The 27,248-nt window shown below is 36.8% G+C and overlaps 1 protein-coding gene across 4 annotated transcripts in view; it reads right to left on the reverse strand.

The window, feature by feature from the left end:
• Positions 1-27,248, reverse strand: part of LOC107748585 (roundabout homolog 2-like) — a 59,713-nt gene that overhangs the window by 3,676 nt on the left and 28,789 nt on the right. For all 4 annotated transcript variants that reach the window (XM_016563439.1, XM_016563438.1, XM_016563437.1 and 1 more), the window contains 17 exons: positions 26,970-27,097; positions 19,498-19,622; positions 16,658-16,829; positions 14,901-15,106; positions 12,837-12,918; positions 12,502-12,670; positions 8,882-9,048; positions 8,679-8,797; positions 8,139-8,355; positions 7,895-8,013; positions 7,634-7,805; positions 5,807-6,022; positions 5,660-5,702; positions 4,933-5,072; positions 4,573-4,842; positions 4,288-4,402; positions 2,130-2,336 (listed from right to left, as the gene is read on the reverse strand). In XM_016563439.1, coding sequence (XP_016418925.1) covers positions 2,130-2,336; positions 4,288-4,402; positions 4,573-4,842; positions 4,933-5,072; positions 5,660-5,702; positions 5,807-6,022; positions 7,634-7,805; positions 7,895-8,013; positions 8,139-8,355; positions 8,679-8,797; positions 8,882-9,048; positions 12,502-12,670; positions 12,837-12,918; positions 14,901-15,106; positions 16,658-16,829; positions 19,498-19,622; positions 26,970-27,097 — 2,667 coding nt within the window. The remainder of the gene's footprint in view (positions 1-2,129; positions 2,337-4,287; positions 4,403-4,572; positions 4,843-4,932; positions 5,073-5,659; positions 5,703-5,806; positions 6,023-7,633; positions 7,806-7,894; positions 8,014-8,138; positions 8,356-8,678; positions 8,798-8,881; positions 9,049-12,501; positions 12,671-12,836; positions 12,919-14,900; positions 15,107-16,657; positions 16,830-19,497; positions 19,623-26,969; positions 27,098-27,248) is intronic.

The raw sequence follows: 27,248 nt of genomic DNA on the forward strand, positions 1-27,248 counted from the left end.
TTTTGATATTTGTTTGTATTTGCAGTATGCATGCCTGGATACTGCAATGCCTCGCAAGGAGGTATACTCGCAGAGTTTGCGAGTGAATAAAAGGGCCATGGAGCTACTGGTCCGTCAGGTGCGCCTACGGCGTTGTACAGAGCAAAAAGTTGCTCTTTTAAAAAAAGAGCTCCAGGGTACGAAGATCAAATTGGAAAATGCTCTACAGCAGCTGGAGGTTGCCCAGGCATCATTGAGCTGTGCATGTGATGGTAAGCATTTAGTTTTGTTTTGTATGTTGCCAAATATATGATTGTCATGTTGTAATTGTGTAATATTTTTGTACTATGTAAATGTATTTTGTGTTTTTTGTTGGCTGAAATACAGTTAAGTGCTCAAACTACTGATCTATAATAGAGAACTGGATTGATTATGTCATAAAAAGTGAAGCAACCATACTGTCATATTGGAATTTTGAAGTATTTACACTCATTCTATTGAGACAATGTGATATATATATATATACATACATGCTCACATAGGTTATTTTACCGATCTCCTTGCTACGTTTCTGGACCTTGATATTGGTAATTACATTGCTGTCTATGGGAGGGTCAGAGAGCTGTCAGAATTCATCAAAAAATATCTTAATTTGTGTTCCGAAGATGAACGGAGGTCTTACGGGTTTAGAACGACATGAGGGTGAGTAATTAATGACAGAATTTTCATTTTTACGTGAACTATCCATTTAATGGCATGTCAGATTCTAAAGCTATACTATCATGGCAAGAACAGAGTAAAATCAGTTTTAATAAAGAAAAAAGATATAAAAACGATATGAAAAGATATTATATAAATAGAGATAGATATATACTGTATATACACAACGTTCAACATTTTTTATTAACAGTTTTTGAAAGAATTATCTCAAGGCTGCTTTTATTTAAACAAAAATACAGTAAAACCGTAATATAGAGAAATATTATTAAAATTTTTACAAACATTTTCTGTTTTAAAATATTTTAAAATGTAATTTATTCTTGTGATGGCAAAGCTGTATTTTCAAGAGCCATTAATTCAGTCTTTAGTGTTACATGATTCTTCGTAAATCATTATAATATGCTGATTTGATACTCAAGAAAATGTTTTATCAATGATGGAAACAGTTGTGCTGCTTAATATTTTTGTGGAAACCATGATAATCTGTTTTCTGTAAAGAATAGAAAGTTAAAAAAAAAATGCAAATGCATATTTAAAAAAAAAAATGCATATTTTTGCAAATGGCCATATTTAGGAGTTTTGGCTTTTTTTTTTACCCAAATCATTTTTTTAAAAAAATTGCCAATTAACTTTATGTATGTATGTATGTATGTATGTATGTATGCATGCATGTACAATATTTATTTATTTATGCATGCTGAGCTGTCAAATCAAATATGGTTAGGTGACTTGAATAACAACTAAAATTTCAGTTTGTTCTGCATAAAAACACTGTCATATCTGTATTTTCAAGAGCCATTAATTCAGTCTTTAGTGTTACATGATTCTTCGTAAATCATTATAATATGCTGATTTGATACTCAAGAAAATGTTTTATCAATGATGGAAACAGTTGTGCTGCTTAATATTTTTGTGGAAACCATGATAATCTGTTTTCTGTAAAGAATAGAAAGTTAAAAAAAAAATGCAAATGCATATTTAAAAAAAAAAAAAGCATATTTTTGCAAATGGCCATATTTAGGAGTTTTGGCTTTTCTTTTTACCCAAATCATTTTTTTAAAAAAATTGCCAATTAACTTTATGTATGTATGTATGTATGTATGTATGCATGCATGTACAATATTTATTTATTTATGCATGCTGAGCTGTCAAATCAAATATGGTTGGGTGACTTGAATAACAACTAAAATTTCAGTTTGTTCTGCATAAAAACACTGTCATATCACTTCAGAAGACATGTAATATAGTCCACAAGTCATCTGGGCAACATTTATGATGCTTTTGGGTGCATTTTTTCTGAGATGCAGCCAGGATATTCTTCAGTTCTTCAATTCACATGATGTGTTCCACAGAAATGACATGAAGGTGAACTATTCCTTTAACGCTGAGTCCTGATGTGTGTGTGTGTGTGTGTGTGTGTGTGTTTTTACCGTGGCAGCAGGTCTGGATGGTGCAGGTTCGGAGGGTATTGCTCCTCGCTGGGGGAGGGTGTGAGAGTTGCTGTGGACTGCAGGCTGTAGGTCGTGGCTCTGTTGGTTCCCTCTCCTCTCAAAGGCAGAGTGGCTGCATCCTCCAGACCCTCAATCAGATAAGATCGCTCAGGCAGAGGAGGACACCACTCTTCATCCTCCTCAGGGCTATAGAGACATGAACAGATTAGGACTCCAGTTAAACCTAAAATCTCAATACAAAACTAAAACACAAACCAGGTTTAAAACAAAGCAGGAACAACAACAAAAAAGCCCTTCATACAAGCACATAAATGAACACATATCAAAAGACTCTGGACCCCTGATGCATCTAGCACTGATTTCATTACACAATAAAAGACTGCGGTAAATAAAACCAGACTGTGGTCCTTTGAAAAAAGTAAAAAAAGAATATAAAAGAGAATTTAATGTGGGTACAAAAGACAGCATTGTAAAAAAGCTTATCAAAAATTTGTCAAAGCAGTTTCATCCATGGAGGGTGATGATAAAAATATGATGTGAAAGAAAGAAAGCATTGAGGACAAAGGTTGATATGTGTGGTTCCGCTTCATTCCAACCCGTGGCTATTCTTACAGGTTCATTCTGAGAAGCCGCGTCTGGTGACCTGCCTCTTGGCCCCATCTCAAACAGCCAGGACGGCTTGGCTCTAAGCACTAACATCATTAGCCCCTGTCACTTTGAGCTCAAACATCAAATACGTTTAGATAAGACCTCAATTTATCACCCAGACTACATTTTACCATGTTGCACAGGTTCCATATTGGGCCACTTTTCTGAGAAGGAGAATTATATCCAGAAGTGTCTGAACTTAAAAGAAAAAAAGACACATGACCGCTTCTGAAAATCACGTTTATAAGTTCATGAAATCTTCTGGAAATAAGCTGAGAGACTCTAACAAAAAATATCAAAAAGTAACATGGCATTACCACAGTTTTTGGACTTATACCATGGTCATATCATTAATTTTGGACATGCACCATCATATTAACATGGGTTTTTGAACAAACACCATGGTCTTTTAGCATGGTACCATGATATTACCATGGTCTTCTGACATTTACCATGGTATTAACATATTTCAACATGGTACCATGGTCCATGGACATTTACATTATATTACATTTACAACATTAGCATGTTTTTAAAAATTGTATCACAATTTTTGGACATTCACGTGGTATGACAATGTTTTTTTTAACAAGGTATCAGAGTTTTTGGACATGTACTGTGGTATTATCATGTTTTTTTTAAATTATATCACAGTTTTTGGACATACAACTTGGTATTAAAGGGTTAGTTCACCCAAAAATGAAAATTCTGTCATTAATTACTCACCCTTGTGTTGTTCCAAACCCGTAAGACCTTTGTTCATCTTTGGAACACAATTTAAGATATTTTTGATGAAATCTGAGGGCACTCTGACCCTCCCATAGACAGCAAGGTAACTACCACGTTCAAGGTCCAGAAAATTACCAAGATGATCGACAAAGTAGTCCGTGTGACATCAGTGGTTCAACTGTAAAGTTACGAAGCTACTTCCACACACGATGACCACACGAAGCGCCGCCACACGCTCTCGTCATGATACTGTCATGAATGCACGTCCACAAGTGACGCAGTAGAGATGAAAATGTGGAATAAAGTAGTTATTTTTGTTTTCTTTGCGCAAAAAAAAGTATTCTCGTAGCTTCGTAACTTTACAGTTGAACCACTGATGTCACACGGGCTACTTTGTCGATCATCTTGGTAATTTTCTGGACCTTGAACGTGGTAGTTACCTTGCTGTCTATGGGAGGGTCAGAGTGCCCTCAGATTTCATCAAAAATATCTTAAATTGTGTTCCAAAGATGAACGAAGGTCTTACGGGTTTCGAACAACACGAGGGTGAGTAATTAATGACAGAATTTTCATTTTAGGGTGAACTAACCCTTTAACATTGGCTTTTGAACAAGTATTTCAATGTATTTCAATGACATGCTACCATGGCTTTTTGATCATGCATCATGATCACAGCGTGTTTTTTGTACATTTACCATAAACTACCATGCTTATCTGGACATATACCAATGTCCTGCCGTAGTATGGCGATGGTTATTACCTGTGTCTTTTTTCTGTGTTTTGAAGCTCCTTGTCTTGTGCTGAATGAAGGGACAGCACATCAGACCAAGTGGGTGAAGAAATTTGTCCTAGAGACTTCTGCGTCATCATTTTGGCTGAAAAACAGCATGAAACAGTCACAAGGCTGAACTCAAATCCCTCTGCATAACATTGAAATTAGCATTTTTTGCAGCACTTGTTGATCCAAACTGTCTGCATAATTCCTGCCGAATACCAAAAGGACAAATCCCATAACCCTCATGATTGAAATCAATGTCACTCCTACCATTTTTGCCTCTTGGATACTGAAGTTTTGCATATTCTGCTCCACTGTGGCTGGACTGAAGGCTCCACTGGTCCAGGTCCTGCTCCATGTTGTAGAGATCAGTTTTGGAGAGGACTGGCGTGCTGGTGTACGGGTCTGGACCCTGAGAGTACAGGCTGCACACGTCATGACCATCTGCATCAGCTGGGTTGATGGTACAGTATATGGCGCCTTCATTTGAGGCTGGGCTGTACTTCGCATTCTGGTTCAGATAATTAGATAATCCTGAAGCTGGAAAACATATTAATGAGTTATAGGAGGTATGATTTGTAAGTGGGACAGTACCATAATGTAGTGGAACGCCCATGACAGAGGTCTTACTGTTGTAGTATTGATCTGTGGAATCAAGTCTGCCTGCACAGCAGTTGACCGAATCTTTTCCATTTCGAGAGAAGTTGCTGGTAGGCCACGAGTCAGCCAGCCAAGGGTAGTTACCCAAATGTGACTCCAGCAAACATGGCCTGTCAAGGAAATTAAATAATTTAATTTAAAAGAAATTATTTTACATTAAATATGAAACATTTTACATTGATAAAAATTACTTATTTTTTTAAACAATAATAATTATTAATATTAAATATTAATATTAAATACTTACAATATTATATTTATTATATATACATTATTATATTTACAATATAATTCAATATAAATTTTTAAATTTAATTAATAATAATCATTTTAATATTAGTTTTTTATTTACTTTTTCCTGACAACTTTCCATGTTCTCTCTATATAAATCCCCTATTTGTATGTGAAAATTAAATACAATTCATAATATGCCCTATTTAATGAATATGACATTTACACAACCAGTACAGTACCATGAAAAAAATTGGGGTTGGCAGGATTTTTTAATGTTTTTGAAGTAAGTCTCACCGAGATTGAATGTATTTGATCAAAAACAATTTTTTACAATTTAAAATAGCCGTTTTTTAAAATGTAATTTATTCTTCAGTGTTACGTGATCCTTCAGAAATCATTCTGATATGACCTTTTTGAACGGTATTGTATACTGTGTCAATTTAAAGTCTCCCTTGATACAGACCTTCCATTTATAAGATCCAAGCCATCACCACGAGAGAGTGCAACTAAAGAAAAAATATGAGAAAGAAATCATCCCAAAAGCTCCTTTGAGAACATAATTTGGAGGCACACATTGTTAGTTTTGTGCTAGTATGGTACAGAAGGTTACCTGCGGGCGTATATGCAAAGGAAGTAGTATAGTGTCCAAGTTCTTTCCTCCTCCTGTGTCTGCAGTAGATCCAGGTACTGAAACCCATTAGAACCATCCAGGATGATACACCAATCCCGGCAATGAAAGCTGGCTGACGGACCACCCCTGTGATCTGCTCGGATAGGCTGACAGTGTCATCCTTCACCACTGACAAGGACTGATCTATTGCTATTTCTGATAGAAGATATAAGGAGGAAATGGAAAAAAGTGAATAAGAGCGATTATGTGAAAACGGAAAAGAGACAGAAGAGTAAATGCTTCTTGTCTTATACAGGAAACATTTTATCAAAATATATTTCCCCCATCATCTATCTTCAACTGACAAACAGCATGAAAATCCCTAACATTTTCGATTCCTTAACATAAAATACGAGTAAAAGCTGAGACTACAATCTGTAAGGTGGGATATATGTCACCATCAAAGGTGTGCAGTAAATATTTTTTTATAAACCTGCCGGAAAAATCCAGCTTAAACTGGCAGCTGTGTTTTGGACAGCACAAAATATGGTAGCAGGATTAATAGCGGGCCTAGCTAGTTATTAGCTGGAACAAACTGGTCTTGAGCTGGACAAGCTGGTCCATGAAGATTATTGCTTGTTCAGTCTGGCCTTTAGCTGGTCAACACTAGTTAATAGCTGGATCAAGCATTTGGTTTTTGGCTTGTTCAAGCAGGTTATTAGCTAGCCAAAATGGACATTAGCAGGTCTAAACTGGTTATTAGTTGGCTCAAGCCAGTCATTAGCTGGCCAAGACGGTTATTAGTCCAAGCTGGTTATTACAGTAGCTGGTCACTGCTGGTTTTCAGCTGGTTCAATCTAGCCATTAGCTGGCCAAGATGGTTATTAGCTGGAACAAAAGCTGGTCCAAGAAGACTAATTTGTTGTTCAATCTGGCTAGTATCTGGCCAAGATAGTTATTACAGTAGTTGGTCCAAACTAGTTATTAGCTGGATCAAGTGAAAATGGTTAGTGGCTTGTCCAAGCAGGTAATTAGCTAGCTAAAATTGTTATTAGGAAGTCTAAACTGGTTAATAGTTGGATCAGGCCAGTCATTAGCTGGCCAAGCTGGTCAAACGGGTCATTAAATTATCCAAACAGGCTATTAGCTGGTCAAAGCTGTTTTTAGCTGGCTTAATCTGGTCAGTATCTAGCCAAGATGGTTATTAGCTGGTCCCACCTGGTTATAAGCTGGGTCAAGCTATAAATAGCTAGTGAAGATGGCCATTAGCTTGTCCAAGCAGGTTATTAGCAGTCTAAACTGGTTATTAGTGGGATTCAGCTAGCCATTAGCTGGCCAAGACTGTTATTGGTCCAAGATGGTTACTAACTGGTCACTGCTGGTTTTTAACTGGTTCAGTCTGGCTGTTAGATGGCCAAGATTGTTATTAGCCAGTTTAAGCTGGTTATAAGTTGGATCAAGCATGTCAATAGTTGGTGAAGATGGTTATTAGCAGGTCAAAAACTGGTTATTAGTTGGATCATGGCAGTCATTAGCTGGCCAAAACAGTTATTGGCCACAGTTGGTTATTAGCTGGTCAGAGCTGGTTTTCAGCTGGCTCAATCTGGCCAAGATGGTTATTAGCTGGTCGAAGCTGAATATTAGTTAAACCAAGCCACTCATTAGCTGGCCAAGTTGGTCATTAGATAGCCAGCCATCTTAAGTTAGTATGACCTCCTGGTAACTGGTTTGTTGACCATCTTAGACCAGATAGAAACCAGCTACTATGTTACAAAAAGCAGCTACTAATTTAAAATGTTCCTGGGTGGAAATGATGGCGGTACTCACTCAGGAAGATGAACACAGGTTGGCTATGAGCGCCCACTCCTGCACTTGTGACCGCTGCAACCTGCACGCTATACATTGACTCGGGCAACAGCCCATCCAACATCACCCACAGCATATCCCCATCCACGCTCCTGTTGATCATCTGCTGAGACTCGTTTCCTACACACCACACCTGTACGACACAGAAACAGATTTCAGCCATTACCATTTTACCTAGCGGTCACTGAGAGTCTCTCCACATTAAGGCTTCACCGGCCTCACCCTGTATTCTAGTATGAGCTCTTCTGGCACATCAGGGGGAGGAGGCTGCCAGGACACTCGCACGATTGAACTGTTACTTAACTGCACCACGCTGACTCCCTGAGGAGGGCCGCTCAGCACTAAAAGCAGAAATATGATGGGCAAATGTCAAAACATTAACATTACAGCAAAAGTTTGAGGGTAAAATGAAAGTCATGCGAACTAAAAGCTAAAGACTCGAGTTGAATATCAAAACAAGTCTTGCCTTCATCAGGAGTGTGAACCACAGCTATTTCACTGTCAATCCCCTGAAACTCATTGTAATACGGTCTCATTTTGAACTCGTATTCTTTTCCTCTGTGTAGCTCTGTTAGAACAGCAGTGTGTAGGGAACCTGCTTTTATGTCCTGGATCATCCACACGCTCCCCACAGGCCTGTAGTACAGCCTGTAGCCTTCAATATAGCGAGGATGCTGGTCAAGCTGAAATAATATCAACACATACATATGGTATCATGAGTTTCAGATTTTGTGAATGGCCATTCTTATGTAATTTTGTTACAGATGGTTGAAATTATACATTTATACTATTAATGATTTTTAATATGATGTAATTTATTTCTGTGATAGCAAAGCTGAATTTTCAGCAGTCCAGTCTTCAGTGTCACATGATCCTTCAGAAATCATTCTAACATGCTGATTTGCTACTTATATGTACTTATATTTACTTATTTCTCATCATTTATGGACCGTTTCATTCAAAATGCATGTCTACACATATACAGTACATCAAATCATATACTCACAGTCCATGTGATTTGAACGCTTGTAGGGCTCAAGACTTTGGGTGTCTGCAGACGAACCTTGACCCCTCCTAAATCCATCTGCACATGTGCTTGGTCTTTTCCCTGACCTTCTGGACCATCTGAAAATGTACACACACATTATGCAGATGTGCACAAACCATAAAAACAGCCATCGCACACGCTACACCAGAAACTACACTCACCTTGTGTTCGGACTGGCTCTGAGATGGGGCTGGGGTCACTCAGCCCAAAGGAGTTGACTGCTCGGATGATGAACAGGTAAACAGTGTTGGGGTAAAGTCCAGACACTGTATGCTTCTCCAGCCTCACGAGATCAGCTACAGTCTGCCATGTGCTGCCCACTGACTGACTGGAATAAGACACAGGAAATTAACTCTACACTCATTCACAAAACACATCTCCAGCTTTACAATCAAAATGAATGAATTCCATATTAATGTGTCAAGTTGCAGCTTAAGCAGATGAGCTAAATTACTGTATTACATTATTAATAAATCTAATTATTTAACATTTATTTTTGCTACTGATGCCTTTTTATTAAAGAACTAAATCACCCAAAGCTGTGAATTGCTGTGCTTTGCGCCATGCCTAATTACATCCCTTAACCATCAGAAAAAAAATCAGTGTGATGCTCATCCATACACATGAAAAGACATTATTTGAATTATGTCACAGTTCAATTATACAACAGAGGTTACGCATTTGGATGTTCAAATAATTGTTATATTGGTAGTTCGGGGAAGCTACTTTGAAACTGTAGCTTGTCAAGTCACAAGCTACTCATAATTTAAACTATATTAAAGCTGCTCTATAGAAAAAGTAGTTAGCTACATTACAAGCCACTAACAATCAGATATATACAGTATGTGGTGGTGGTTAGGGGTCAGTAAGTTTTTTTTTTTTTATTAAAACTTTTATTTAGCAAGGACACATTAAATTGCTCAAAAATGACAGTAATGATATTTATTATGTTTATTATGTTAAATAATTATATTTCAAATAAATGCTGTTCTTTTCAACTTTTCATTCATCAAAGAATTGTGAAAAAAAAGTTTCCATTAAAAATATTAAGCAGCACAACTGTTTGCAGCATTGAGTAATGATGCTGAAAATTCAGCTTTGCTGTCACTGGAATAAATTACATTTAAAAAAAATACTGAAATAGATTATTTTAAATTGTAATAATATTTTACAATTTTACTGCATTTTTGATTAAATAAATGCAGCTTTGCTGAGCATAAGAGGCTTATTTCAAACACATTAAAACCTCATACAGACCCCAAACTTTATATATGATACACAAATACTGACTGGAATAAGACACAGGAAATTAACTCTACACTCATTCACAAAACACATCTCCAGCTTTACAATCAAAATGAATGATGTTGAAAGCCACTGACTGTACATCAGTTGAATTCTATATTAATGTGTCAAGTTGCAGCTTAAGCAGATGAGCTAAATTACTGTATTACATTATTAATAAATCTAATTATTTAACATTTATTTTTGCTACTGATGCCTCTTTATTAAAGAACTAAATCACCCAAAGCTGTGAATTGCTGTGCTTTGCGCCTTGCCTAATTACATCCCTTAACCATCAGAAAAAAAATCAGTGTGATGCTCATCCATACACATGATACACAAATATGATACACAAATCTGTTTTCAATATTATAACATTAACACATAGATCCATAAATTTATACTAAACACTAAATATTAAAACTAAACAACACTCATATAGCATACAGACAAATTTAACCGAATTACAGTGATAAACAGCAGTAATTAACCAAGTAATAATTTATTTAATAAAATAAATCATCTGACTCTCTAAATTAATCTGACTTCCCAACTCTATTTGAGAGATAGAGCCGTTCTAATAGAGCCTGTTTGTTTATTCCCTCTGCTTGCTCAGTTGTAAGGCTGTGTGAAGAATATAAACACCTGCTATTTTGCCATACTGCTACATGTGGAAAAAACACCACGTTACTTGAAAACCTGCAGTTTTTCAAAAACAGCTGCACTATTGTCATGCAAATGAAAAATGTAGTTAACTTTGTAACAAGTTTGTTACTCCCCAACAGACTCTAATTTCTTATGTGAAGCTTCACTAGCATGCTGAATTGGACACATTGGCCTTTGTTAATGAGAAAAGTGAGCAAGGAACAGCATGTAAAGGACAATAGAGAGGATCTGGCCTCGTCTTCATGCACCGTGAGCACATAAGGTCTGCCCAGTTGACTTCTCGGACTGTGCGCACGACCGTGACCTCTCAACAGAGCGAGATGCACTATAAATCCAAGCGTCTTCTTAACAAGGTGTCAGAGCAGAGCTAAATAACGACTTGGCCTCTACTCTCGGCCTCCCTGCATCACCCTCCCTGCTGCTCTCCTGGCGGGACAATAATAGAGCCTTCTGTTCATCTGACCTCCACAGAGCCCAGAGGGACAAGTTCTGCTGAATTCTAACTGCAGTCCCAGGGAACATCCAGTCTGCAAGAGAGCAATGCTTCACTCTCACTTTACTAAACTTCCATCCACTCTGACACTCTGAATGACGTCTGCAACAAAACCGGCACTATAATGAGAACGTCTGCCACTCGCTCTACCCATCAGGCCACTGGAGAGGGTGTAGAACCCCCTTCCTCATATATTTATTTTTAATATGTAGCAGTGCAGCAGACTTTAAATCCATGCAGGAACTGACTGAATGCATTTTCCAATATGAGATAAAGTGCAAACTTTGCAGTAGAGGAACATTCCAGGCTCAGTACAAGTTAAGCTGTATCGACAGCATCCGTGACAAGCTTTTGATTACCATAAAACTCGGCCCTCAGTTTGTAAACACAAGCACAAATCATATGTAATGCATACAGGGTCAGAAATTAAAAGTGGCTCAGGGAAAAATACCACTGAATCTTAAAAGGCAGGAGAAATGCTCCATAACATGTTCCTCTGTTTTTCTTGTTTGTAACATCTGATATAGTTCTTAATATTTTATTCCAGGCCTAGTTATACACAATATGACAGAAAATATGAGTAAATATTGATTTTGTTTTATTGGCGACACCTTAACATCCAATTATAAAAGATATAAAAAGATAACAGAGCAGGATTTTATATGGTTAGAAATAAACACAACCCCAATAAAGGTGAAAAAAATGTCCCTGAAAATCAAATCCAGGGGGCCAATATCGCCTCTTAATGGAAAATTGGATTTCTGACACTGAAAGTGTGTATAGTAATGCATTACAATAGAAGTCTACAGAGCAATGCCCTGCACTGGAGTAAACCTTATAACTTTCTCATGATGTGCATAAAGGGTTGTTTACACTGAGGAAAACACACACAGGAATGACATATTCAGATGTTTATCCACCTAGAAAAGTAGTGCCACCTCTGAAGGCCGATTTAGGTAAAATAACAGCTCAAGTGATACACATATTGTCACATGTGTTCTATGTATTGTTTGATTTTTGTCTTCAGTGCCTTGTTTGACCTAGTTTCCCAGTGCTTGAATGTGATTATTGTATTCAGCTCACCCGTCTATTACTTAGCCAAATACAACTTTTGATTTTAATACTACATTAGTAAATGTTGAATTTAACATCAGATTAACTAAGATTAATAAATGCTTTAGAAGTATTTTTCATTGTTAGTTCAAGTTAACTAATGTAGTTAACTAATGTTAACAAATGGAACCTTGTTGTAAAGTGTTCCCAACCATTTAATTGAAAGAAAAAAGGTGAAAAGTTTTTTAAAAAGTAGTAATTTTGTGTTAATGGAGACATACAAACCTGAAAGCCTCGATGATATAGGAAGTGACAGCAGCTCCACCCTCATGTGGGTTGGGCTGCCAAGTGAGAGTGACACTATTTGAGGTCACATCTGTCACCATGGGCTTCTGAGGAGGACCAGGCAGCTGCAGGGACTGCGAGACCCGCGGGACGGAGGACGTTCCAGTCGCTAAACACAAGAAACAGAGTCAAATGTGACTACGTCAGGGGTGCATTCATGTTCAAGGACATCTGACTGCACATTGAAATCATCAGTACAATGTGTTTCTTGAAGTGTCAGCCTTTTCAAAGTCTTATAAAGAGCTGTGTAACAGAGAAGAATGCTTGTACGCTACCTTTCACTGTCACGGTCCCACTCCAACTCGTCTCACCAGTGGAACTGGATACGACACAGGTGTACGTCCCTGAGTCGGTCTCCTAGCAACAGAGAAGACAAAATCATTTCTGAAAGATGACAAAGATAATTGCTAGCATGCAATGTTTCTGAAGTAGTTGTGTGCTTTTCTCTTCCTCTCCAAATGATGCGGATCAAATGTATTGTTTCAGCCGATCAGTCATTTCAATTTGTTTTCAGTTAGTTAGAGGTCGTGACTGTTTGAACTCCTCTAAGATCACTTTTGACATTCTCAACGGCTGTTTTATATTCTGCATACCGTAGTGCATTCTGTCAAATGTCTCAATTAAGATATACAGACCTTGCACCACAAATGGCATTCATACTGGAATGTTCTTGAAATCTGAAGCAATTAAAAGCAGTACAATACACAGCGGCTTCTCTCAAGTTACTTAAACTAATTTTTGAATAACAACTTCTTTTGAATGTTATATCAGGGTTTAAATTCTGCATTTAAAACTGGTTCCCTTTCAGTATGAATTTAAATTGAACTGACCAGATGCTGGAATTTGGATTGAAAAAGAAATTTACAGAATTGCAATTAACACATTCATAACAGTGTAATTGTAATTACTCAACACAAGAATGAGTATGATAAAACATAATTATATTATTAATTTGAATAAATTATTCTTATATACCCTGATCACACCGGCGTGCCGCTACGATGGCGTCGCTGACGAGCGCTCTGTGCAAACTTTGCTGTTTCTCGTGTTATTTTGTATTATTCGTGTTACTTCTTATACATGCTTTTGCTCAGACAGTACAGACTCTCATCCAGTATGATCGACAAACACTACTGGACATCCGATCTAACTTAAACTTCGGTTCGGAAACAACGCATGATCTTTAAAAAAGCATCATATGACCCCTTTAAGACTTTTTAAGTCCTTATATTAGGAAAACGTTATTTAAGACATTTTAAGACTTTTTAAGGACCCGCGGACACCCTGTATATATATACACTGTATATATACCCTGATATACCATATTTCTGTACACTATAGAGCAATATTTTAAGAACACATTCTTCATTTTTATCAATTAATAAAAAATATATTGCAACGAATACAAAATAATTATAAACAAATAAAATGTTAATTTAATTTTATGTTAATGTTAATAAATAATTTTTATTTATAACAAATAATATGCAGTTAATATTAAGCACAACCAATATTGATAATTAATATCAGAAAATGTGTATGTGTGTATATAAAATAGTTAAAATAACATAACATAGCATAACATAACATAACATAACATAACATAGCATAGCATAGCATAATATATAACATAACATAACATAACATAGCATAGCATAGCATAACATTATAATTTTTACTACTTCATTTCAGGAATTGAATTCTGGCACATAACCATGATTCCTATATGTTATGTTATGATATAAGATGTATGATAGGCTGCTTTAACAGCCCCACAGAGTTATATTAGCAAATTAATTATTTCAGTCCTACATCTTTATTTGATAGGCTAATATATCTGTTATGTCAAACACTATATCATGACATGACAGCTTTGGCTGGTAGTTTAGATGTATTGCACTCAGAGCTTTACGTCTTGAGCTATTTTTCCACTGAACCAACTTGATGAAGGAATGACAAAATCAATTAAAACAAATCTTTCTCTTTTCTCCAAACTTGGAAGGAAACTGCAGATTAGTGTCACTTCCACTTTATCAGTGTAATTTTGTGTGCGTAATTACATTTGAGCTAAATGTACGCAGAACTCCTCTGAGCGATCAAATCTGTTGGTTATTGATTTATGAACATTACGTGGCTAAATGTGTTTTGCATGCGTTGATGGAAACCCTACCTCGAGTAAGAAACGCTCAAGTGGACACCATTATTTCAGGTGTGCTAGTGAACATCTCACTTAGTTTGAAATGTTTTCTCAGAGGCTCTCTGCCCAGGGAGCTTTCGCTTTTCACAGCCCTAATCAAAGCAAACAATTCACATCTTTGTCTGAAGCGTCTGTCAAATACCTTCAAGCCGCTGATGTGTAAAGTGCCGTTTTCCATTAGGCTTATGTGAATGTCATCGCTCAGAATGCTTTGCCCGTCCTTCTCCCACCTGACGCTGGGGATTGGCCTGCCCATCACATGGCACTGGAGTTGGGCGCTGGAGCCTAAAGCGAGCGTCTGGTTGGCTGGGCCCTGTCGGATAATTGGTGGGACGAGATCTGATGGGCCTGGAGGATAAACAGCAGAATGTGTTTGTGAGGAGTGTGCTTGCATCTGTCCAGTTGTCTAACAGTGCTTCTGGCATCCAAAGATCAGCCCGACTTACTTGTACACCTACAGAAGTGCAACTGGCAGTCAGAGTTAATCACACTTTGAGAACACAATGGCACAAAAGATGAAGATATTCTGGAATTGGGGTGATGGGTCAGGATGGTTAACTAGAAGACTAGTTATTTCAGGGTATCTGCAGAATTTGAAGACTTTTTAAAGACTTTAAGACCTTCAGAAATAAAAAGATTACCACATGTCCATACCAAACAAACCCATACAATCTCAAAATAAAACATGTATGGCACATATTCAACAACAAACAGGGTTTTTGTAAGTTTAAAATACTCAAGACATCAATATGTATGAATTAGAGTCGATCCATATTAGATTTGATGATATGATGATATTAAAGAAAGGCAATTAAAAGATTATTGTGCTGATACAACCTATATATCGAATCTGTTAAAAATTTCTTTTTGACTTTTTAATTACTTTAAGACCTTCAGAAATAAAAAGATTACCACATGTCCATACCAAACAAACCCATACAATCTCAAAATAAAACATGTATGGCACATATTCAACAGCAAACAGGGTTTTTGTAAGTTTAAAATACTCAAGACATCAATATGTATGAATTAGAGTCGATCCATATTAGATTTGATGATATGATGATATTAAAGAAAGGCAATTAAAAGATTATTGTGCTGATACAACCTATATATCGAATCTGTTAAAAATTTCTTTTTGTATGGTGACAGGGCAGGCTAGAGAGAAGCCACAAGAGTTTTACATTTAATTAAATACCAGATACAGTTAATATTCAGAAAAAAAGATTTTATGCATAATGCAGGACTTTCAATTACAACCACTCAGGCGGTTTGTTAATACTAGGGGTTTTCTTCACAATTATCTCCAGAGATGCCATTTACTGGGTGGGATGAACTGTAATCCCAGATACTCACAAGTTTTCACTTCCAGCAGAGCCTTGGCGAGGACACTTCCTGCCACACTGATCGCCTGGCAGATATAGTAGCCGGAGTCCTGTGCAGCGCTCACAATTTATTTAATTGCATCATTGCCTTTAATTAAATAATTTCACAATTATGGTATTCGCCCCAAATTTAAAACCCTCTTAAATTACAATTATACATTTGTTATCCCATTTATGATATTTAAGAGTTTTTATGTCCTTAAATTTCATCAATTTCATAAGACTTTTAAGGACCTGCAGGGACCCTGAATTAATGAAGTCAACTAGTTTATTAAAAAAGGAGATGCTGCAAATCTTTTAAATGAAGTGTGTTCAAGTACACTTCACTTATAGTAATCCCTCAGCAAGCACCATTAATTAAAATCAGCTTCATGACTTAAGGAACGCACATCAAAATGAAGTACACTGTTTGTGCTCGCACTCAGGCGGTTTGTTAATACTAGGGGTTTTCTTCACAATTATCTCCAGAGATGCCATTTACTGGGTGGGATGAACTGTAATCCCAGATACTCACCAGTTTTCACTTCCAGCAGAGCCTTGGCGAGGACACTTCCTGCCACACTGATCGCCTGGCAGATATAGTAGCCGGAGTCCTCAGAGTGAACATCAGAGATGGACAGCTCTCCGCTCATGGACACAGAATAACGGCCCGACTGGGAAGGAGGTTGGCCAGGGAAAAGCAGCATCTACGACAGAGGACAGACTCTTGAGTTCACACCACACTGTGGGCAAATTACGCAGTATTCAGAGAGACTGAGAGTCTGTTTTACAAGGTCCAAACGGCCATGGAAAATAGAATTGTCCTTGTTGAAGTAAAAGGGTTTGATGAACTAAGTAGGTAATGGTATACTCTAATATTTATAATGAAATGCTCTCGAATGTCTAAAGGTACAATAATAAAAGCAGCCTGTTTAATTGAATTTTACAGATAGGCTGAAAAATGGTCACGTACAAATGTAAAGCTTTACAATAACAGTGATGTACAATATATCCATACTATAACAATAATTTAATAATTCATTTAATAATTCATTTTTCATTTAGTTCATTTCATTTAGTTAATGCATCAGGTATCATGGTCTAACAATTAAAAATACTTCTAAGCATTTATTGATCTATGCTAATGTTAATTTTTAAATAATTGTCCATTGTTAATTTGTGTTCACTCATAATGCATTTGCATAATACAATAATTTATATAGTACTGTTTAAAAGTTTGGGGTCAGTAAGAATTTGTAATATATATATATATATAAAAAAGGCTCTTATGCTCACCAAGGCTGCATTTATTTAAACAAATGTACAGTAAAAACAGTAATATTGTGAAATATTATTACAATTGAAAATAACTATTTTCTATTTTAATATATTTTAAAATGTAATTTATTCATGTGATGGCAAAGCTGAATTTTCAGCATCATTATCAGCAAGCATGTCACATGATCCTTCAGAAATCATTCTAATATGCTGATTTGCTGCTCAAGAAACATCTTATTAATGTTGAAAACAGTTGTGCTGCTTAATATTTTGTGGAAACCGTGATACATTTTTATTTTTAGAAGTTTCTGATGAGTAGAAAGTTCAAAGGACAGCATTTATTGGAAATAGGAATCTTTTGTAACATTATTAATGTCTTCACTGTCACTTTTGAACAATTTAATGCATCCTTGTTGAAGACAAGTATTTAACTATCTAAAAAATAAAATAATTGAATATGGTGCCTCCAAAATATCACTGAAAAACAGTAAGCTGATTAAAAGATCTAATTTCCATCAAAACTGCACATCAACTGATTTGAGCGCTTGGTTGTGTTTTTCTGGCAGTTTAATTCGCTGAGCGAAGCTGTTTGCTCCTTTGTGGGACTTCAGTTGGGTTAACTGGGGGTACGTACAGTGAGTGAGGGGGAATCCATTCACTTCTCTTAAGAGGCTTAAAATGGGCAAGTAATGGACGAAGGTGAAAAGGCCACAGCATAATCTGGAACACAGCTGCAAATGACTTATAAGCGTGAACACAGGGGATGTGCTATAAAATCCATTGCACAGACCACACCCCAAATGACTCCAAAATGATGTGAGCCATCAAGGCTGAGTGGTCTTTAGCTCTCCCCTGCACTGACGGAGATCTAGTTTTAGCCTGGAAACACGCTCCTGACTGCCATTACACTGAACGCTGTGCTTTTGCTGGCCTATGGGAGCTGATCTGACACCTGATGTTCCTCTGTGTCAAATGTTCTCCTCCCACTCCTTCACAAGAGTCTTTTTTGCCTCTTAGGAGGCCCAACTCTCATCAGTGGCTTCCCATAATGGCTCTGAAAACACGCTGCTTTGTCGAAGGGCCCGGCTCCAGCAATCCAATGCTCTGAATCATCTCTTCAATGCAATCAGCAATACACGACTAATCAGCATCAACAAGGGTAAATATAATCATCGAGAGGCTCTAGGCTTGTTTTCAAGCTCTGGCTAAGTTAATCAGTCACTGATAATCATGCTCTGAGATGCAAATAAATCATCTTTATATGAAAAGATCTGCCTTTGATCTCCAATCAGGCTCTTTAAACCCACGCATGACATACAGTGAAGTATTGGATTACTGAGGGACAATGCTGAGCCATCTCATAAACTGCATCTCGAATCATGTACAATGCACTGTTTACTTACACTATACAGTATGTACTTGACTATATACTGCATGAATTTCAAAGGGTAATATTATAGTGTATTCATATACTACTGTTCAAATGTTTGGGGCTGGTAAGATTTATTTAATGTAAAGTCACCAAGGCAGCATTTATTTAATCAAAAATACAGTAAAAACAGAAATATAGTGAAATTTTATTACAATTTAAAAGAACCGTTTTCTATTTGAATATAAAATGTAATTTATTCCTGTGATGGTAAAGCTGAATTTTCAGCATCATTACTCCAGTCTTCAGTGTCACATGATCCTTCAGATATCATTTTCATATGCTGATTATTGTGAATGCTGAAAACATTTCTGCTGTATTTTATATTATTTTCTTAAATAATGTTTTTATAGCATTTTTGTTTAATACATTAGGCCCTACACTTTTTTCAGCATTTATTTGAAATAGAAATTTGTTGTAACATTATAAATGTCTTTATACCATAACATAACACCATAACATTTTGAATGTTAATGTCACACATTCCCTCGTTTTGGAGTTGCTGCTAGCTTTAGCATGTTAGCTAACCTCAACTTCAAGTTCGCTACTAGTGCTGTATCACAAAATCACACAAAATGGGACAGATACTAAACAGTTTCATTGCATTGTTCGATCTCAAAACATGTTGTGCTTTATTAGATACTGTAGGAAACATAAGTTGCACTCACCTGACTCCCTTCTTTCTGCCAGAAAACTGCAGGAAGAGGGTTTCCCTGGGTGCCACACTGAAAAGTGACGGTTCGTCCTTGGGCAGCGACTTGATCCTGGGGACGTACGTCAAACTGTGGGGGCACTGAGGCCAGAGAGAGCAGAATGTGGCTGGTTAGAGAATTTGAAATGCGTCATGATTTTACAGTGTTTGTCCTTTTTTGCTACCTTTGTTTATACAGATGGAGGGAGGGAGGAAAAATGGCGAAAAGTGTTGGCAAAATGACACAAGCTGGATCAAAGAGATATTAATTATATCTCTTTGATTTATAAAAATCATATCCGTTCAAAAGTTTGAGGTTAGTAATACTTTCATCCAGCAAGGATGCTTTAAACACACTTAAAGACATTAAAGACATTTATAATGTCACAAAAGATTTCTATTTCAAATAAATGCTGTTCTTTTAAAAAAATTTACAGTATCACAGTTTCTACAAAAATATTAAAAAGCACAACTGTTTTTAACATTGATAATAAGATGTTTCTTGAGCACCAAATAATCATATCAGCATCATTTCTGAAGGATCACGTGACACTGAAGACTGGAGTAATGATGCTGAAAATTGAGCTTTGCCATCACAGGATTAAATTACATTTAAAAATGCATTCAAATAGAAAATAGTTATTTTAAATTGTAATTATATTTCACAATATTACTGTTTTAACTGTATTTTTCATCAAATAAATGCAGTATTGTGAGAATAAGCTATGTCTTTCAAAAACATTAAATTACTGACCCAAACTAGAAATGAAAATAAAACCAAATATCAACAAATGAGACAACTGTTGACATCAGGTAAAGGTTCAGAGGTATCCACTTTAATCTGGATAGCGTAGTCCAGCTAATTTGATACTGGAAGAAATGTTCTGAAATCAAATGATTGACTTTGGCATCTCTGCAAATTAGAGCAGAGTTTGTGGCATTGCAGGGAAACATTCTGAAAACTCTAGAAAAGACAGAGTATTTTGCTCAAGAGAAACATCTGAGAAGAAGGAGACTCGAGTAAATGTCTCAGGGGGAGTTATTTATTTGCATACACTGTCACTGTTGTTTCAGCACCTAATTCACTAAAGAAACTATGCTAATCAGCTAAAAACACCAACACCCAAAAATCAGTTTACAATCCAAAAGGAAACAGCAGACTACCAATATTTGCGTATTTTACTAAGATGACTGCCCTTACGAAAAAGAAGTTTATTCAAGTGTGCTATTAGTATACTTCTTTTAAACTAAAAATAGGAAAGTATACTTTTAGTCTACTTTTTATGTACTTCTCAGAAATGGGCTTTATGTACTTCTCAGAAATATACTTAAAATGACATTTAAGTATACTTGACTTATACTTATAAATTATAAAGTCTAAATATATTTTAGCTATAATTGTGCTCCTACAATCCGTGTTTTCATTGTTATACTGTAGGGGGCACTAGTACACAACTTCTGTACAGAATTTCCAAAAAACACAAGTGAAGAAGAAACCGAATAGGGTGTTTGCGGCTGTTTTGTGTGAAAAACCTTTCAAATTGTTCTTTAAATCTAGCTTTCTAGTAGGAACAATTGAGATGGTGAAGAGACATCATTTGCACTTCATCTTTGCTATGGGTGGCTCTGACAACAACTACTTGTACTTGAACTTGGTTTGACTGAATTTAACCCTCACCAAAACTCCATCTACGCTCGCCCACTCTATAAAAACATGAAGTGGATTTCTCAGTATTTTAAATCACTTATCAGTTAAGTGCTGTCCTCTGAGGCTCATCAGCTCTGTGATTTGCACATTAGCGTGAGAGCTGTCGGATTTAAAACACATAGAGTCTCCACTCAGCCCAGATTAAAGCAAGTAATTAGTTGTGACTGCAAAGCAAATTCCGATGCTGGAGTCCGCGGCTCATGCTGGGATAGTGGTGGATGCACGGTATCAAAAACCATCTGTTTTCAGCGGCGATGTTTGAGGTGGTTACTGCTCGGTTTATCGCTCTGAAATCCAAACGGAACCACCAATGTTATCCAGCAGTCTTTTCCCACCCACTTTTTAGTACGGCACTGGGCTCAAGGCTGTGTCTTTGTTTAGATAACCAGACCGCTACCCTGCTGTTCAGAAACTTCACAGTAGGTTTGTACACCAGACTCAAGTGAGAGAAGGCGTATGAGAGCGTGAAAGGCAGACAGAAAGTGCGAGATCTGACTCATCCGAGTTGTTTCTCCATTTTCACAATTTTCTGACGGGGCTACAAGCTCCCACACAAATAAAAACCCATGACGAGAAGCTGACAAAGATCACTTAAACCTGGAGGAGAATAATAGTGTGGGGAGAAGTGGCTCGGGGCTGAAGGAGCTACTGCTCACGTTTGCAGGTGACACCTCCCAAGCGACAGATTGACTTGTATGCATGTATGTTAGCTTTAGGGATTGAAATAATGAGTTAAAGAAACATTTCAGAGTAGAATGAAATTCTGGAGCCTTAAAGGGACAGAAGATATTTTTAAAATATATATATATATATTTTTTTTTTTAGCATTTATGGCTCGATGAAGCAACTTTAACATCCACAGAACCTTTCTATTCCACAAAACATTCTTTATTGTGGAAAAAAGGTTGTTTAGATTATTAAAATGTTCTACACAATAAGGTTCTTTTAAGAACTGTTTACTGAATGGTTCTTCCATGGCATCACTGTGAAAACCCCCTTTTGGAACCATTATTTTTAAGAGTGTACAATGGAAGTCAATGGGGTCCAATGGGGATGTTGTTTTAGACCTCACTGACAAAAAATACTTCATTTTTTTAAGGCATTTTTGCTTTTTATTTTGATAGGACAGTTGAATAATGACAGGAAGCGAAGTGTGAGAGAGAGAGGAGGCGGGATCGGGATCTGAAGGGGTCCACTAGCCGGGACTCAAACTCGGGATGCACATAGCACAACGGTGCTATACATATGTTGGTGCACTGCCCACAAGGCTATTGGTGGTAAAAAAAAATATATAAATACTTCTTGTTTTGTGCTCCACAGAAGAAAGTCAGTCAGGTTTGGAACGTCATGAGGGTTTGGAAGCCCATTTACGCCACAGAATAAAATAAATAAATTAGGTAACTGCAACTTTATCTCACAATTCAGACTTTTTTCTTTTTTTTTTGCAGTCAGATAAATTAATTCTGACTTGCAAGATATAAACTCAAAATTCTGACTTTCTTTCACACAATTCCGAGTTTACATATTGCAATTTTTCATCTTTTTTCTTGCAATCGCGAATTTTTACCTCACACTGACTATTCTTCTTAGAATTGTGTTTATATCTCGCAATCTGTTTATATCTCACAATTCTGCATTTATATCTTGCAATTATGAATTGTGAGATAAAAACTCACAAATACCTTTTTTTATTTTTTTAAACCGTGGCAGAGAGAAGCTTACATATGAGGGTGAATAAATGATGACAGATGTTAATTTTTGCATGAAATGTCTCTTTAATAGCCACAGAATTAAACTGCACCATTTCCCATTTTTAATACAGGGCACGTTTGAGATGATCCAGTGAACAAGGATGCATTTGACTCACGACTCATCCTGTGGGCATTTTGTTGGGCTCGGTAAAAGCTCTTGTGCACATGGCCGCTCATCGTGTGCGCTTGTCTGATGAGTGTAAAAACAGCAGATGTGTGTGGTCAGTCGTAATCTTCAGCGTGTTAAGTCACTGATGCCGTGGCTTTGCTCGCTGGTATGTTGGGAAAATGTTAGGCTAGAAGGCAGCAAACATCTGCTGAGAGGATCAGAGCAGACAGCATTCCCCTGACAGACACAGGCCATGTCAATCTCACATGAGCACAGGTGTTCTTATTATATCACACAGGAAGTAAAAGTTAACAAACTGCATACATAACTATTTTACTCTAACTTCTGTACATGTACATGCAGGGTTCAAATGTAAAACTCATCCAGTGCCAATGTGAGTAGAAACCACTTTGGAGAGTAAATGAAACTAGTTACTCGCCAGTGGCTGGAAATGTTTGCATAATACTGCTGCATAATACAGAAGTAAATCTGTAAGAATTAGTCACATATGTGGAATATTTGTGACAGGTACAGTTCCACTAAGAGATGGATACTGGCTCATGTCATATGTGAAGCTGAGTGACATAAATAAACAACACTTTGGGATTTTGTTGGTCATATTTTAGTTTTGGTGGATTAATATGAGAAATATTCCACATATGTGACTATAATTCCTACAGATGTATTACAGCAGTATTATGCAAATGTTTTCAGCCACTGGCGAGTAACTCATTTCATTTACTCTTCAAAATACTGCAAATGCTGCTTGTCACTAATATCCAAATTTTAAAAAATGCTGAATATATATATATACTATGAAATGTACTCACCATTGGCAGGTTTGACAAAACCATAATTTGGGATTTTGGATAACATTTTTGATAAATATGCTATTATTTTTTAAAGGTGCTAGCAAATTGTATTATTTTATTGGCCTTTTTTACTTTTATTGATATATACAGTGAGAAAGAGGACAGGAAATGTGGAGACGTGTGGATACAGGTTTAGTCAAAGTCACACATCAGATTCAAACCAATGTCACTAACATAGGTGCCACAAATTAATGTGGTAAAACCTGCACTAATTAATAAGTCAAATTCAAAGGCTTCTATTTTTACCTCTAATTTTCATAATCTGAGAGAGGTACAGTAGATGACAGCAACTGAATTCAGTCTCAAAATCCTTGTAGCTGGTAGAGCGTAAAGCGAGGTCATGGGTTTGATCTTCAGGTAATGCTAGCACTGATAAAATGTTCCGCTTAAATGCATCGTTTTGTAAGCAGTTGCTTTGGATAAAAATGTCTGCCAAATGTATGCATGAAAATCTAGTAGTCACTCCTTTTAAACCATTTTTAAAATGTATGAATGCTCATGTTTCAGTGTTATTAATGTTAATCAGCTGCATTAAATGTCTTATTTCACGAGCTCTGAAATCCATATTAATCTAATGGCAGTAAAGAGTAATGACTTAAAATGTCTTTTTGAAGCATTCACACACATTTTTATTATACCCACAATGCAAAGCAGCAGACTTGTAAAAACTGTCTGCCTGTGCCACCTTCTGAGATGAGGCAGCATGCAGTCAAGGGGAAGGAAAGGTTGGTAAGGATGAAATGATGAAGGGCAACAAAACATCAAAGCAAATGAGACAGAAAATTCACAAATGAAACATCAAGAAAATGGCCCTGAGTCAGAAAATGGAGAAAGAGAGAGAGAGAGAGAGAGAGAGGCAGAAAAAGGAGGCAGTAGGAAGGAGATGGAGGCAGAGCTGCTTGGTCTCATCTTAATTCAGACTGGCAAAATAACTGGAGGATGAATTGATTGAATCAGGTCTGCTACAGCTGCTTCCCCCGGCTTGTGCCAGTTAGATTCCCATCCAGTTCTCTCTCTCACTCACTCTTTCTCTCTCTCATTTCTACACACATGCAAACACACACTTTGCCACGTTCTATTAACACTGCCTCTGCACTCCGGCAGTTTGCTAAAGCACACCGTCTCTCTATAACAGCTGTCAAATACAGTAATCCACACGCTTTAACATAAGCTCCACATAGTTGCTCTGTTCCAAAACATAGTAAGCTGCCTAAGTAGAAAATTCTACAATAATTCACTCACCATCATATCATTCCAAACCTGTATGAGTTTCTATTTTCAGTGGAACACAAAAGGAGATATTTTGAAGAATGTTTTTCAACCTTTTTTGTTCATACAATGAAACTCAATTTGGTCCAAAACAACATTTGGTCCCCACTAACATTATGTATTTATTTTATGTATATACTTACAAACCCAATTCCAAAAAAGTTGGGACACTGTACAAATTGTGAGTAAAAAAGGAATGGAATAATTTACAAATCTCATAAACTTATATTTTATATTTATTTAGTATTTATTTTTATGTTCCACATAATAAAAGAAAGAACCCGTTTTGGAACAACATGAGGGTGTTTAAATGATGATAGAAGTTTCACATAAGCTCAGAAAAAAACTAAATCCAAGATGGTGGATGAGGTGTATAAAACTTTTGATCTTAAAATGTACAGTACTGTGCAAAAGTCCTAGGCCATTACTATTTTCACCTACAAAAAAACTAAAATGTTCTATCTTTTGCTGTGGTGTGTCAGTAGGAAATATGAGTTAACATTTGCAAACATTCTTTTTGTCATTAATTGTAATAATCCAGTGAGATTTTTGTATGCACGAGGAGTCTGACAACAGCCAGTGCTCCACTCAGAGATCTGATCTCACCATCATCCAGTCTGTCTGGAATTACATGAAGAAACAGACAGACTAAATCCAGAAGAACTGTGGCAACCTCTCTGAGACACTTGAAGAAACCTCCCTACAAAGCTACAGTACTGTGAAAAGTTTTAGGCACTTGTGTAAAAATGCTGTAAAGTGAGGATGTTTTCAAAAATAATGTCATAAATAGATTTTATCAATTAACTTCTTTTAACTAAATCAAATCAATATTTGGTGTGACCACCCTTTTACACATGTAATTCTAGACGGACTGGATGGTGGTGAGATCAGATCTTTGTGTGCAGCACTGGCTGTTGTCAGACTCCTTGTGCATACAAAAATCTCACTGGATTATTACAATTGATGGCAAAAGGAATGTTTGTAAATGTAAATTGATATTTCCTACTGACACACTACAAAAGATAGAAATAACTGGCTTATAATCTTTATTTTTGTTGGTGAAAAAAAATACTAATGGCCTAAGACTTTTGCACAGTACTGTATATTTAATTCAACACTGAAAAGTATCAAGAAAAATAGTTCAGTCTAAAAAAAATTTGTACCCAATGTTTTTGTATTTCATGCTTATTTCAGTATTACGTTAGCTTATCAACATGCGAACATGATCTTTAATGAAACCAATTGTGAGTCGAGTCTCTTGCTATTTGTGTTGCTGCCTATGTAAAAGATTCTAAATCAGTCACTTCCATGGCAGTCAGGATGCCAACTTAAAGCAAAATTATACTTCGGTTTTATGTGTACAGTGAGCATTGCGTAAATATCAAAATTAGCATATGTGTTCATCCAAATGCATATGCTAAGTGTTTACGTCAAAACGGAGTATACTTTGGGCTTTAGAAGTCAGCTGGCTATCTAGGCAATGAGGCAGCTCACTAGAACAGAGCTACCATTTGAGCAGCAACAGAGGAGCTGATAAATCTTTCCAGGTGACTTCACACAGATCAGACTGATTGTGCCTGACAGGTTCAAATGGCTGCGGTGAGGTCTGTTTAATGGAGATGAGTGGCAACATATGCATGAAGCTAAGAATATCAGCTTGCTTCTTTGTGATGCATATTTCAGATGCGCTGTGATGTGTGTCGACACACGTGTAAAAGGATGCATGCCTGTGCGTCTTACCGTGGACCTGCAGCACAGCGGATGCTTCGGTTTTGCCCACGCTGTTTTCTGTGACACACGTGTAAGTGCCCTCGTCCTCTGCTCTGACCCTTATCAGACGCAGGCTGTTGTCACCACGGATCTCAAATCTACTCGGCCGAGAAGGTGAAAAGAGACAGTAGTTGTCCGTGAGGAGAGCAGATTGAACAGTCATCGCACATTCCTCCTACAGCCTGTCTACATCCCTCCGCTCTCTAAGAGGACATTTCTGTGAGACTCCATCAAATATGCCACTGTACT

Source organism: Sinocyclocheilus rhinocerous, unplaced genomic scaffold, assembly GCF_001515625.1.
Source record: "Sinocyclocheilus rhinocerous isolate Xijiao unplaced genomic scaffold, SAMN03320098_v1.1 scaffold620, whole genome shotgun sequence".
Taxonomy (NCBI): Eukaryota; Metazoa; Chordata; class Actinopteri; order Cypriniformes; family Cyprinidae; genus Sinocyclocheilus; species Sinocyclocheilus rhinocerous.